We start from the raw sequence: 15,639 nt of genomic DNA on the forward strand, positions 1-15,639 counted from the left end.
GAGGAGGAGGAGCGGCGCTGCCCGCCCGGCGGCTCGGCTCGCCCCGCCGCGGCTGCCCCGTCTCGGCCGTTTCCTGACGGCTCCCCGGGGCTGGTGGCGGCGGGGCCGGGGCTCGCCCCGGGTGCGCGGGCGGCGGCGCCATGTCAGGGCGGGCGGCGGGGACAGGGGAAAAAACGAGGGCGCAAACGGCGGGGAAAACGCGAGGCGCCTTAAAAAAAAAAAAAAATCCCACCTCTGCGGAACAGGAGGGCGGACAGGGCAGCAGGGAAACGCGATGGTGCCCGCCGGGGCTGCCCGCAGCGCCGCGGGCTCCTCACGAGGCACCGGGGCCTTCAGAAGAACGGCTGAAACGTGGGGGAGCGGGTCAAAAGATGGTTTTGGAGCCCCAGTCAGCCGGAAGCTGTGCGGTCACGGCCAAGAGGGGTTGACGTATGGAGCGTCTCCCACTTCGGTCCTGTCGCTGGCAGGGGAAGAAGCTGCTTTCCAGAGCCCGCTTAATCTCTGTACAGCTCGCGTACGGGGGACGGGTTTCTGCCGTACACAGCTGTTGTTACATGTTCCTTGTAAAGACATTTTGCCGCTTCAGCTGAAGGGCAAAATCCAGTTTGCCGTTGCCTTTAATCCTTATTTTGATGCAAAGGGAACGTAAAAAAAAAAGAAAAAAAAACATTAAAATGGCACAACTGCACAGCCGCTGCTGCAAGGTGTTTAACAGGACGAGGAGCGGGACCGGCCCAGCGCTGCCCGGCCGCGTTCGGGTTCAAGCTGAAGGCTAACAGCAAACAAAACCCCTCTTCTTGCTGAAGAGCATATTTAGCTTGATACACTTCAACTCTTGACTTTGGTTAGAGGTCCTCCGTGCAGGCATGGTTCACCCCTGTAAAGCTGCTTCTCGAATCACCTTTCAACTCTTAAAATACCAGGTCACTTGTGCTACCCACAACGTTTTCTTCTAATGACAATTGGCAACATATAATTTTTTTTAGATTTCTAAAAAAAAAAACAACCTCTCTAAATTACATAGCGCTTAATGTGTTTGCGCATAAGCAATTTGTGACTTTTCTCTTGTCAGCCCCGTGATCGGAGGTGTTATTTTATTTCCAAGCTTTGCCCTTGATGTTACTCTTCAGTGGTCACACATCTGTAGGCAGAAACCATCTTCCCATATGTTTGCACAGCAGCTAATGCAGTCATTAGGACGCGTGGTGCTTTATATTGCAAAAATAATAAATTGCTGACAGTTTAAACAGCAGAAGAGGGTTTAGAATAACTGTATAAACAGCTGCGTCTGGGCTTTTAACAATAACTCTGTGATCACAAAGACGATAATGGTTATAGTTATTTGCTAAAGCCTAGAGAAAACCACTTGACCTTTCTATTATTAAAGAATTCAGGTAGAGATGAAAGAATCAAAAATCCGAAATAGAGCACGACCTCAATTTTTACATTCGGCAGAAGGTGTCATCACAAGGATCGTTGTTTTACTGTTGCTGTTATTGTGGCACCCTCAGGCAGAAGTAAGGCTTTCCTACCAATGAAGAGGTACCACAAAGAAGCCTGAAGCATGTTGAAGCATGTGAACGTCCCAATTACTTGAAATTAAGAGCACTTTCTCAGCTCTTTGAAATAGACACACTTCACAGACACTTCGATGCCTATAGAAAAACGTAACTTGTCTTTTCATAGACTACAGAGAGAGCAGAGAAGGAAAAGGAAGGCATAAATTCCTGCCACTCCATATAGGCCAAAGTAAAGATGAAAGCTTTCCAAAAATTGGAACCAAGATTTAAACTTTGGGAAGAACACAAGTATTGGAGAAACTCATTGTTTGTCCCTTCAGTACTCCGCTTTTTGCCCTTTTCCATCCTCCTTGTGTTTCTCTGCTTTTATTATAAGCCACTAAAGATCGACTCAGCCATTCCTCAGGGAGCATTTAACATATTAACTACTACCATTATGGGGAGTACATTTTTCCTTACTTTAATTTACCCTACTATTTTCTAGCTCTTTTTGCCAGACTTCATCTCTGTAACTCCTCTATAGCAGCGGAATCTCAGCTGAAATCTGTACATATAAGAGCATGAGCAGAGGCTCATGCATGACTGAGTTTTATGGGCCGAAAGATAACCGAGACTGATGCCTCTGTACTGTCCAACCACTTGAGATTCACTGCAAATAGGATTCGTGTACTTAATTTTAAGTAAGTTTCACGGATCCAGGACCATAAACCTATTCTTGGTTCATCTTTGCACCTGAGTGAGTTTGATCTAATCCAGCAACACCCTGTGGTTAATAAACACACATCATGCCACCTCAATATGCAGTTTTATATCTAGTCTTTTTTACTTTTCAAAGTAGGGAAGTGTTAGAATTCATTTAAACATGGTTATAACATTGTGCAGTAATTTGCAGTACCCTGGTACTTCTCTAATGCTCTTCTCTAGCCTGCAGCAAAACAGAATTACGTAGGACTCTGCAAGTCTTGTCTCACCTTTTGGCTGCTATGTCAAACACAAGCTTTTGCAGCCTTAGAAAGAAAAAAGTTTTAAAAAGAGGAGGATTTTTTCATGTAATGATTCTGTGGAAGGATTTTATGAAGACTGGTATTTTTCTCCATTTATAGTTAAGCAAACAGTGCAAGATGCAGAGCAGCTGCAGGAGTACAATTGCTACCCTTACATGAAAACGAGAACTGCTTTTTTACAGGGCAAGAAGGGTGTGTATTACTGAGACGGAGGGAAAGTGATGGAGAAAATGCAAGAGTGCATTTATGTTTGATCTCAATTGCCTTTATTCTTTATTCTTCCACAGTAAAATGTCTGAGGCTAGGACAGCAAATAATTTTATGGAAAAGTACACCCATTCCGGAAGAGTACTAATACTCTGTACTTACTTATTAAGTAGATACGGGGCTTAATAGCCACAACATTTTAGTAGAATTAAAAAGGCTTCTGAATCTACCAGTTTGGGGGGCTGATCTTGAAAAACACTGACCAGTGATTCTATTATCTAAACATTCTGGACATTCCTATCTCTTTTCTACCCTGTAAGAGTCTAGGATTTGATCAAAAATTTCTCTCCAAATAGCCAACCATTGAAATGCACTGTGTCATATTTCAATTGTATATAACTCAAGAGCATGGAAGATTCATAGCATCGTACCTGCAATGATCGGAGGACATAAGCAAGACAACATTTGTAGGTGGATATTACACCTGCTGAGGGCACGTAAGCTTAGGAATTAGGTGTCATTGTTTAATTTGGGTTTAAAAATTCTGCACATTTTTCATTTCAAGCTGCAAATTTTGGTAACTACTGTGGTGAAACAGAAGTGTTGTTACAGCGCTACATCATCAGGCAGCATAAGACAACGTTCGTAGGTAGAAGATAGTCTACTAAACCGTGAACTCTACCTAGAGCCTTGACTGTCGACTATGAAAAGCACTTTGGTACCAGAGGTACGACGTAACTAAACTAAAATCTTACCTACAGATCTTTTTAGCACTGAAGAAATCGCACTAACAGAGCCTGGGAGGGATTTTACTTTTATTACTAACCTCTCTGGATTTTCAAGAGGTGCTCAAGTTTTTTGGAATCTTATTAAATTAACATTTAAGGTTGTCTTAAAATGTAACTCACATTTAGCACTTTCAGCTGCTTTGTTTAAACACCTTAGCTTTAAAACCAGTGCAACCCACACAGAATTTGTCTTTACTCTTCTAGGTCAGCTCCCAGAGAGAGTTATTTTAAAAGATAAAAACATCCTATTTTTACTTGACAACTAAGAAGTGACCACAAAAGTTTCATTTCCAGTTAAAATCAAAAGAGAGAGCCATAATAGTAAATAAAATAAACCAAGACGTTCCCCAGAAAATGTATCATTCCATATATTTCTAAAATAATAGTAAGCAGGACGCATTGAAAAATACATGCCTCCAAAATATCATAAAGCAAAGAAAAGTGTTAAAAAAGAGCTGTTCTTCCCTGACACTAACTGCTTTTAATTCCTTGCAGGCCACCTTTGACAGTCTCTGGTGGTGATGCCTCTTCCACACTAGGAAGAGAAGCAAGTGAGACAAACTAATCTGCATTTCTAAGGGCAGATTAAAAAAAAAAAAAATCCTTTAAACTACCGCATATAAAATGAAGTGCCAAATAACATATTAAGACTTAAAATAAAATGATCTTTCAGTTAAGCCGGTTAACACAGATACTAACTTGTTGTCAAACTGCTAAATGTGTAAAGAATTTTGTCACACTTTTATGAATAAGACTCAAGCTGCACATTTATGAGCAAATGGGATTTTCTGTAGGAAGAGAAAGTTAAGCATTTGTTTTAATGTTCCTTTCCATACATGCCATCTCTGAAGTTATTAAAGAGTAAAATTTAACACTGTCCAAAACACAAAAATTATGTTTTCTTCTCAGAAGACAGGAGCATGTACATTTTACACAGATAAAAGTCATTTTAGTGACAACGGTATAATACTGAAGACCAATCTTAATATATTTGTGAAACGTACTACGACAGATTAAGTAATGCAGATATGATGTATTACAGATACCCTATTACAGACCTTATTGTAAAAGAAAAATTGATGGATTTTTGCACGTTCAGTGTCTTACGGGACAAGTTATGGAAGAGTTATGGAAACAGGTACGTACAAAACACTACATCTAATAAAGAATTGAATCTATGATTTAGTTTCTACATCTAAAATTGTGGTCAAAATTCAGCTGTTTCGCCAGAAGTTTGTTGTGTAGACACGACTTTAAAAGGGACACAAGCCGAGACACTTTCTTCAAGCTTAAAAGCCAAATACAGACACAACAGATTTCTGGTTCTATTTACATCTAAAAAAGCCCACCTCCCACAAAAGCCACACAGATCCAGAAGATAAATGCCTTCTCAGCCTTTTATCTTTGGTGATTAAATGCATAGTGACAAAAAGCATGCATCTCAAGTGTGCAGTTTGGATCCCTTTATTTTAAATCATAATCAGAAAAAAAGTCTTAAAAAAACTTAATCATTTGAGCTCTTGTCAAGAAAATACAAGATGTGGTAACATCCTCTTCTGAAAAAAGGGGCTCCAATCCCTCACTCTGCCTTCTCAGGAAAACATCATTAATCTATAGGCAGTTTCACATACCTGTCTTGCCTAAACTGCGTAATTATGAAGTCCATCATGAAGTGAGAATGCAAGATTAGTAATTAAGTTACCATGTACATACAGTTTATACAAGCTTTTTTTTTTTTTTTTTTTAAAATAGTGTCTTAATATAAACAACTGCTCAGACTGAACAGACAGCAGTTGGCCACCCAACCGAACAGGAACAAGAAGTGTGCGTGTTGGGAGGTTAGGTATTTAAGACATGCAACCATCTGTAGCATTTATCTAGGAATGCTGATACATACTTCCAATAACAAGCCAGCTTGCAAAGGGAAATCTCTTTTAAAATATAAATGTACAAATACTAAAATACAGCTACACTAAAACACCATATGTGTAACAGCATTGGTAAGTGCCCTTGCCCTCTGTGCCATAAATCTGAGGGAACGTCGGGGAGGAATTAGAGAAACAAAGGGAGAAATCATGCAGAAATAAGCATAACAGATGCAATGTTGCTGTAAACTCCAAAGCCCCAGCTCTCACAGCTGAGATGACATCTTAGAAGCTCCAGCTAAAAGAGGTCTTTGGTCAAACAAGCTAGAATTGCATTGTGTATTTTACTTGAAGCCTTTTGCATCTACACAGCTTACTGAAAGCCTCACTAAGTTAGCTTTCTTTCATCACTGGTGTTGGAAGGAAAGCTAAATCAATACAAAACCTATCATGATGCTTTTTCTCCATAGAGAAAGATTAAGTGAGGCTGCCTAAGCCTATTAGAGGGGAGCCTGCATTCTAAGACATATCTGGGTACCCCAGGCATGGGGCTGCCTTGCTTCGGTTGCAACGGTCAAGCTGGGCTCTCTCTTCTAGGAAAAAAAACAAACAAATCAACCAACCCACTGGTAAGACTAGAACAACACTCCTTCTGTGGGAGTTGGATAGTTAAGGGTCATCCAACGATCCCAAGCAAATCCCAGTGTTTCACAGCATTTTTCTGAGGTTAATACACAGAGGCCTAATATAAATGTTTTATTTAAAGTAAAAAGTGTGCACAAATAAAGGGAATGATTACACAACAACGTCCAAGACCACGTTCCGTGTGAAACAGGAAAATAATAGCAACAATATTAATTAGCAGAGCACCCATAAAAACCAAGTTCGTATACAAAAAGGAGGTTACTCCACATGAACACATCAGGCTTCTGATGCAGACGCTTTCTGCGAAGATAAAACCTACTGCACTTGATTGTTTACACCCAGTTTCCCTCCTGAATATTTGACAGTTGCTCTATGTTCAACCAATGAAACATACCTGTTAATATCCTGGCACTTTGGAGAAAAGGAAAACAGCTTAAAAATGGACTTACGGTCATTTAAGACGCCTATCACTGTTAACTCAGTGATATTCTTAACGGTTAGAAACATAAATAGAAAAAGTATATTTTCTGAAACATTATCTATACAAAAAAATAATTTTTGCCTTAAGCACGAAAAACAGTACTACACTTCTGTGATGAACAGCAGAAATGCACTTCCCTCTATAAACCCATTTTACTTAATACCCCATATGAAATTAAGTCACTGTAGAGAGGGATTTTTTTAAAGTAACTTCAAAGTTTAATATCAGTTAAATTCTGACGCCTAAACTAGTCACGTGGGCGTAGTAGTCATAGGCTAAGCACTTCAGCATTAACCACAATTTTAAAACTGCATGTGAGCAGTTAATTTCACAGGAACTAAAAGTGTTAAAGTTGTTAGCTGCTCTTTAAAAGTAGGTTTTACTCTGATATTTTAATATTGGAAAATACACCGTTTGAGGTATTCACAGGAATCTGATTTTCAACAGTGTGGAGGATCAAAGCTTTCCCAGAATTGAGGCACCTCCAATCACTTCCCAGTCTTGAAAATTCAGCCCAGTACTTTAGAAGAATTTCCTACTCATGTTACAAGGTATGAACCAAATACCATGCTATGTCACTACTGTGTACTCATGCAATCTCTCCCCTTGGAGCTAACAAGCAACAAAGACAAAATTACAATGGAATGTATGTGCTATAAATTTAGTTTCACCACACAAGTATTTTTTAAGGAAATACATTGACCAAGCAGAAATCTTATTAAAAGCTTTATCTAAAGTTTGCTAACTTGTGTTTACAGATAATTAAATCCACTAACATGTAGCTTACCTTACAACTTTTCCTTATGTAATGCAAATTATTTTCTTCCATGTATTTTAATCCCTTCCCCTCCCCGCAAAAAAGTGGTACATTTGGCATTTCTCCAGCCTAAGACATTCAAAAATATTCCTCAAACATTAAAAATAAGAATTAGCTGTGCTGTATATTACACTGTTTACTAATATGAAATGTAAGAATCACTCCACCCATATCTCCTGTTTTGAATTGTTCTATTTTTTCCAATTGCTCCATTACTAATTTTGAGTCTACTACCGATTATTTAAGGTTCGATTGTGATTACAAATTATTATGTATAAAGGGAAAAGTTAAGGGAGTCGTTGTGGACAGCACCTATTTTTTCCAGATGTCCTTTTCCCACTGGCAAAGTGGAATGCAGTTCCAGCAGTATGGCCATAAGATAATAACAGGAAACAATGCCCTTATCTAGACCATAGCTGTAACATACCCCTACAGTAAGACAGAGAATGTAAAAGCAATAAATAATAGCATGAGGTCCTACATTCTTCAATATTAGCTGCCAATTTCTGCTAAATTACACTCTACAGATTTTCATGGTCAAAAGTATTAACTGAATTCCATTTATTTAAACTGACACTTCATACCACGTACAACCCTCGCTGAAAGGGACAGGCTCAGAAAGGCACTCACTGTTCATATGTCAAAAGCCATGTACAATTCATGGTGTATAATTTAGTACCAAGACCTATTGATTTTAACATTTAGTTAATAATCTCCTTTTCGGATAGAATCAATATACACTACAAACCCAGCTATTCTTGACCTATGGAGTTTAAAAAGCTGTTCTCCTTACTGTCATTTAAATCTAAAGGGCAATAACTTAGCTATAACTTCTAAGTCTAAGGAGAACACAGAAATCAGATGTTCAGAGAGGAGAGATTTAGCATTACAGAAGTCATTAGGTCTTATTTGTCTTGCTGCAAAAATGGAAGCCCTTTAACGATATTTATGTCCCCTAATGCAGTTCGTATTCTTAAAGCAGTAACAAAGTCTTCCTTTAACAGAATGCCGTATTGGCAAATTACACAGCCAGATCCCCTTGTTCGGTCAGGAATCCCACAAACCAACTTCTATATTAAAATTCAAGTTTGGCAAGACTGTTGGGAGATTTACACTTTTCATCTTCTGGCAGCCCAAGGTTCAACATAACAACTGTTGGAGATGACAATTAATACAAAAAGAAAATAGCGAGTAACCCACACTAAGTGGCAAGAGTAAGATGTCGAGTTGTTCATTTTATGCAAGTGCATCAAATGAAGATATGTTTTTCCATGCAGAAACAAACGGTAACAATTGGCACAGTCCAGAAATGGAGAACTCAGACACATTCCTCAGCTGACATCAGAAGAGGATTTATATATTCAAAGCCTTCAAATTCAGACTGGTCAATCTTCTTCACAATATCACTATTAAGATTAAAAAACAGTCATTAGTTCAGCAATATTAAAAAGTAGCAATATCAACTGATAGTTTGTCTTAAAATTGAGATGTCTACAGTTGATTGCAAATGAGAACTTTCCACTTCTCTCTTTCACGCCTGTTTGTCCCTCTGTTTCCTTACAAGTACTGCTGTTTTTTTTTTCAGTCCCTATAAAGGTAACAAAACACAAAACCACTCAGGAGCAATGATTTGGTTGCTCCTATGCCTGTGTTTTCCCCGCAAAGCGCTCTAAAAGTTTGTGTTTGCAAAACTTCATTTTTGTAAGAGTTTAAAACAATAGGATACCCCTCTTGTATCAGCAATTTCTTTAACCTCTGCTGAGATATTATGCATTTACAAAGGGATGAAGGAGGAGATCAGATCTCATAAGGAACATTTAATATTCATTGCTTGTGTTTCTGCATTACTCATACGTTATGCAGAACCTAGAAAAATTCCTAAAAGATACACAACAGTGGCTTAGTCAGACTAGAGGGCCCCTTCCCCACCCATCCCAAGTCACCCCTCAAGAGTAAGGGCCACAACTCCACTGCCAGAATCACATGCAACATCATGCGTCCTACCAAGGCTTTTCCATCAGGATAACCTCAACTTGACTACTATTAATTAAAATACCAGAACAAGTCGAAAAAAGCATACAGAAAAGTGTTTCTTGTACAGAACACCCAAGAGAAACTCAATTCGAACTCAACATTATCTAAGCCATGATACTTCTAGAAAGTAGCGCAGAAGAAAACCAGGTGGCAAAACAGGTCTTTTCTTTCACACATCTGTTTCTTGCAGATGATACCAATAAAACTTGTAAAATAGCACTTATTCATCCTTCCTCAAATTCCTTACAGCAACTTCCTGTTAGCTGATTTTTATATCATGCTACAGTACAACACTCAAGCCGTCTATACTAAGTCTATCTTGAGATCACGCAACGGAAGTTTCCAGACTAACATGAGAAAATGTTATTTACTGCTTTAAATATACACCATGCAATATAACTAGACCAATTCAGATGAAGTCTTGTAGCTTCTTCACGGACTTATTAAAACAGTATTTGCTTCAATTCAGCATGACTTACTCATCATCTGGGGTGAGCTGCACGGGTTCATTGGTGAACTGGGAATCAAAGTTATCCAGACCAAATTCTCCAGATATATTTGGTTTAAACGGAGGAACCACTTGCTTTTGCTCCATCTAAAAACAAAGGCACTTAGTGGCACCAAGACTGGGTTACAATCTATTGACTATTTTCAAACAAGGCAGGAAGTAACCATGCAATTTCTTTCGTGCAATTTCTTTTTATAATTCTATTATCTATTGTACTTACTGCATGTAAATGGGTTTAAAGATTTTGTATTATCACTATGATACAGCAGTTAAAGACTTAGGGTTTCTGAAATTTTTCTGTCATCCTTCGACTTACAACAAGTTGTCAAACTGTCACTGTATACGAAGAAAATAAATCAAACCAGTAGGCATTCACTTACCAAATCCCAATCAACATTGCGAAAAAATGGATGTCCCTGAATATCTGCAAATCCTGTCTGAGGATGGCAGCCTAAACGTTCCTTTGGATCCTGTGCAACGAAGAAAATATAACTAAATGGATGCCAAGGCCTACACAATAATAAAATACAAGTGTTTCGAATTCCATGAGAAATAGAGCATAATAGTTTTTCAGTGTGCCTTGTAACCAAGTTGTGATTATTTATCTTGGAAACTGTTCTGTTCCAATTTATATCTCGAAACAGATAGGAAGATATGGAAGTCTAGAATTGAATTGTATATAAACAATCATCCCATCTTCATTTTTTTCAGAATTGCTTAAACACACTGTATATGGCAGAGGAATCCTGCTTAGATTACAAATGAATTTGATTCCCCCCCCTCCCCACCAAGCAGACTGACTATCCCAGCAATCACATCTGAGCAGTAACTGCAGGTTACTGATACATACAATTTAAAGATAGATTATTTTAAGCAAGACTTCTTTTCACCAAGAGGCTGCAACACGACAGTTCTCAGCAGAGGAGGAGAGAAAAAAAACTAATCAACTTCAAGAGGACAACAATGACAAGTCCCTTATATAAAGTCAGACAGAGCTTGCTTAGTTGTTTAAGATGTCACATAAACGTCTTGCTACTAAATAGTAATTTACAAACAATACTAACACCCTGGGAAAAAAAAAAGTAAAAATAAAAAAAATTACATAGCAAATCTGTTGTTTAAAATGATTCCATTTAGATTTCACAAATACTTCTGCAAGAACTTTCGTAGCTCAGAAACATTGCTAATGTCCAAATTCGTTATTCAGTGGAGGCTTTTTTAAAACAATCTGCAGCAAATGAACCCATGTTTTTCCTAGCCATTTAATACCACAGCTTCATTTCAACACTTTGAAGTAGTTGAGATGCGTGCACTCTGTTCAGTTGTCGTACTAAATTCTTTATGCCAGCACATTCAGAGAGACCGCAATGCTCTCAATGCTCTACTGAGAGAAATGGGGTGGATGGGAGAGAAATGGAAACTTTCGCCCCAAAAGCAAGCCACACTTGTTTGTAAACATCTAGATTACTCTGCCTCAATGCAAGGCTGCCAGGAAAAAAAACCCATCTCCACGTATATGCATATACGTACCCACTCACAACCAAGGAGTTGTAACAGAAGCAATGCTCTTAGAACGGTTTTAGTACTTAGAATAATTTTAACAAATCTACTAGAATAATTTTATCAAATCTACTTTTTCCTGCACCTCTTTCTCCTAGCTCATGTAAGACACTCCCAGAACAAAGGCCAGCACGTGCTCAGGCTAGACCACCACCACATATGCAACTTTTGACTGTCAGGCTATGTAGCTACCAGTAAACAGTGAGTATATAATGGGCGATTTTTGCCTCTGCATTTTGCTCAATGAAGTCATCAGAATTTGTCGGAGTAAGTTGCTAAGTTTGTCCTGAACAGTTTGTCCAGTTCCCCAGGTTAATGGAACTATTTGGAGCATTTCTAAGCCTTTTAATTTCAAATTTAACCCCTATCCCAGACTGTAAATCTACGGGTTGCAGGTTTTAAGATACATATCTAGAATAAGCCCTTCTCCTGCCCCCCATCAACAACATTCTGTTTCAGGCTCACACCTTTTCTATGCAGCTTCTGGGTACAGCAGACAAAGTATGTTTGCTACACATCAATTAAACAACAGGCTTAAAAAAAAAAAAAAACCCTGCTCTTGAGAAGTTTTAAACAGTCCACATTAGCCCTTACCTTATTGAGGAAACTCTTTAGAACACCTGCTGCTTTAACAGAAAGGGATCGGGGAATTCGGATCTGTTTTTCCAAAATTACTGCAAAAAACAAGCTTCATATCAGACTTTGCATGGTTAAAGTTGGATGACAATAAGTAGAAACAAAGCACTAAATCAGTATGATCACTCACTGCTGCTTACCTTGAAAAAGATAGTCTTCGGTGTTCTGATCAGGATTGTCAGAACTTCCAACAATATCAAACGGTGACCTGCCTGCCATCATTTCGAACATAAGTACACCCAGTGCCCACCAGTCTACACTGAAGCCTAAAAATCAAAAGACAAAACACTGCTGAAGGTATTTTAGAGCAAAAATACAAACACTTTTAGGGCTAACTAAAGCAAGATATGTTTCAAGAATAAAAAATTCATTCAAAAATTTAAGTATTGCCAGTCCTTCCGATTATCTAGATTTCTAAGGACTACTGAATGAAGTAGGGGTAACAATTAGAACAGATTTTACTTGGTTCATTATAAGAAGGATGTGAAGGTACATTGCACAAAGAAAAAGGAACGCGAAAGTTAAAAGGTTGGTGTTACAACCCTAACAGGGCTTGGATAAAATATTTAAGCCTCATCAATAACAACAGTGCATTTCTTAGGGCAGGGGTAGAGGACAACAGTGAAGTACGTAATTCTTGATATTAAGCAGCAAGACAGTCATTTATACAGCTATGCATATCTATCCTGCTATTCACTACCGAAGAAAAAAATTCCGGTAGCTAGTGATGTAGTCTGCTTGGCCTGGTAAATTTGTGATAAGGAAGGAAGATGTTAAGTCAGTCAGGCATTCAAGTAAAATAAAGTGGCGAACTAAAAATAAGAAGTGTATTTTTCTTTAAAGGAACAAATTGTGGCACTTGTTAAAAAAATTAAGGGGAAAAAATTCGATCAAAGAGTCACTTTACACAACTTAGGAGGAAAGAATAAGTAGAGGAAAGGGACACAGTAAATCTTTTGGCTTCCATCCTCTGCTGCCTTTCTAGCTTCAGGAATCTGGTGGACTTCTTGAACAAGGAACTGCACAGACAGTTTTGCTGTTAACACTGAAATTTGTGCAGGAATGACCATTATCTAATCTATTTTCAATATTATATTTTTACTATCAGCGCTGCCAAATATTAAAGTACAAAAGTGAACACAATTTAAGATAACAAGTATTTCATTACGATCGTCTCAAATAATTATAATGAGTAATAACTTTTGGAAGCCTCATGCTTTTCTATAAGATTGATAAAAATAAGTTAAAATATGACAGATAGAGTATCTCATTTGCTTAGTGAAACGTTTCCCGCCCTGCCTTTGAAGCGTTTATTTAGCCTTTCAGACATGATGTTGAGTTAGATGGATTATGAGTCTAATGGAGAATTATAGTTCCTACTATTGGGCTATTTGAGTAAGAATTTATGAGACAGGCTGGAGGTCGTACAGTAGTAGTGAAAAATTCAAATTACCATAATCTTCTCCCCGTAGAATTTCAGGAGCAATATAGTTTGGAGTCCCACAGAACGTGCTGGTTGTGTCTCCAGGCCTCAGCCCTTCCTTTAAAAAGAGATGGAGAGAAAATGTCTTACAGTTGGCCAAAGATTCTACTCTCCTCCTCTGCTAAGCACTACTCTTCGTATTAATTTAAGTGTCCTGCTTTTGTTTCAGCAAAATTATGCATAAGTCTGTATGTAACTGAATATAAAGCACTACTTGTTTCACAATAAATACACGCTTAGAAGATAAGAGCATCTTACATTATCCCTGTCCAAATTTGCATGCAAGTCTCTCAGATGAGAAGAAGTTGTTCATTCCCTTAATGAATTTAAATCATTAAACCACATTTATAAAAAATACCCATCACAATGGGCTGCAGGTAATTCTATTCCACTGCATGCAAAGTGGTCTTTAGATGAAAAACTTGATTACTTGCATTGGTGGGAGCATTACAAAGCATTGGTGGGAGCTTTCCAAATCTAAAAATCCACTCAGGTTTGCTTGAGAAACTAGCAAACCAATTTCTTAATTTCTTCTTGACTAATATCAACACAGGTCAACAATTAATCCCAGGAAGGGAAGAAGTGGGAGCTCAGTCAATAAATTCAATCCTAAAATCCATTCCTTGTCTTCTATCGTGTGAAGCAGACTCCAGATTCTTCTCTCAAATCTTTACTGATAGTTTGCAATGTTTACCAGCTTGCAACCAACAGAGAATAGCAAAATCAAAACTAATAGAAATTTAGTAGCTTGCAATTTAGTAAGTCGACTTTTTAGTTTTGTTGTAAACAGAACAGCACCACTAGTATTGATACGCGGTACAAAACAGTTGCAATCGATTCACGGGCTACAAACAATATATTTCTGTTTTCTAGCAGCTCCATCCTTCCCCCCCCCCCCCCCCCCCGCAAAAAAAAAAAAAAAAGCTAAAAAAAGGGGTGCAAATGCATGCAAGTCCTTCTGTCTAATTTTTCAGGAGTTCACAGTTGCACTCCCCCAGAATAGCAGTTAGTCACAGGACTTACAACTTTATAATTACAATAAAAGTCAATATGACTAAGAGAGACTACTTAACAGGCCTTTGCACTTTTAGAGCCCTTCATCTAAGCATCATAGTTCCTCATCACACTTAGTGGATAGTAGCAAAATAGTTCTCATCTGGAAACACTAAACATTATACCAACAGAGAGGAAAAGAAAAAGTCACAGTTATGCAAGTACTCCTCGTTCTCCTCTTCACTTTATAACTTTAATTTGCCTCCTCTTTCTGCCAGGGCAAGCACATAGCAAAACCATTCTAAATTCCAGGCTAGAACATGCTAGTTGCTCCCCGAGATTACACAGAAGTAGGTCACAGCTAAAGTCTCAAGAGGGACTGACATATTTCAATTTCTTGCTGTTTTTTTAAACCAAGCCTCTCTTGACTATTTCAGCCTACCCTTTTTGGTCAAGTTGTGGTAACACAGCAGTTTTGCCAAACCACAAGCAGTATTTATACATAGTCTCAGCAGTTTAGTGTTTCCCTTTCATTTTTCTTCTCTTCCCTTCATTTGTAGAACTGAAATGAGTATACAACCTATCTGGACTGTGTAATAGCAGACACCTTGAAATTTCACATTTTTACATCTCGGCATCCTATAATTTACGACGATTTCTTATTTGCCGATTTTACCGGTTAGCAAGGAACCACAGCTTACCTTGCACATGCCATAATCTGTGAGTTTAATATGCCCTTCGGAATCTAGTAGCACATTATCCAGTTTTAAATCTCTGTAGATTATCCCTCGCTCATGCAAATAGTTCAGTGCTAGGCTGATTTCAGCAGAATAAAACCTAGAGTGGAAAGAGATATTAATTACCCAAGTTCCCCAGTCATTCACAAAACCAAACCACAACAATAAAGTCTTGGTACTGTGACAGTCCTCTAAATAGGACTCCATGTGTTCTATCATAACTCTTCACCAGGAAAATGGATAATCTGCCCATAATAATGCAGAAGTGTCATAGTCATTTCAAAAATCATTATTCTTTTAATTAACCTTACTGTCTACTGAAATCATCCTTTTCATCTCACCATCTGAGATGAAGCATATG

General features: G+C 38.3%; 1 protein-coding gene across 2 annotated transcripts in view; it reads right to left on the bottom strand.

Annotated features, from left to right (window-relative positions):
• Positions 1-6,125: 6,125 nt before the first annotated feature.
• Positions 6,126-15,639, bottom strand: part of PRKCI (protein kinase C iota) — a 34,270-nt gene continuing 24,756 nt past the window's right edge. For both annotated transcript variants that reach the window (XM_068954474.1, XM_068954473.1), the window contains 7 exons: positions 15,243-15,378; positions 13,519-13,606; positions 12,206-12,331; positions 12,024-12,103; positions 10,250-10,339; positions 9,841-9,956; positions 6,126-8,733 (listed from right to left, as the gene is read on the bottom strand). In XM_068954474.1, the coding sequence (XP_068810575.1) occupies positions 8,646-8,733; positions 9,841-9,956; positions 10,250-10,339; positions 12,024-12,103; positions 12,206-12,331; positions 13,519-13,606; positions 15,243-15,378 (724 nt within the window). In that variant the 3' untranslated portion in view covers positions 6,126-8,645. The remainder of the gene's footprint in view (positions 8,734-9,840; positions 9,957-10,249; positions 10,340-12,023; positions 12,104-12,205; positions 12,332-13,518; positions 13,607-15,242; positions 15,379-15,639) is intronic.

This window comes from Struthio camelus, chromosome 9 (assembly GCF_040807025.1).
Source record: "Struthio camelus isolate bStrCam1 chromosome 9, bStrCam1.hap1, whole genome shotgun sequence".
NCBI classification, from domain to species: Eukaryota; Metazoa; Chordata; class Aves; order Struthioniformes; family Struthionidae; genus Struthio; species Struthio camelus.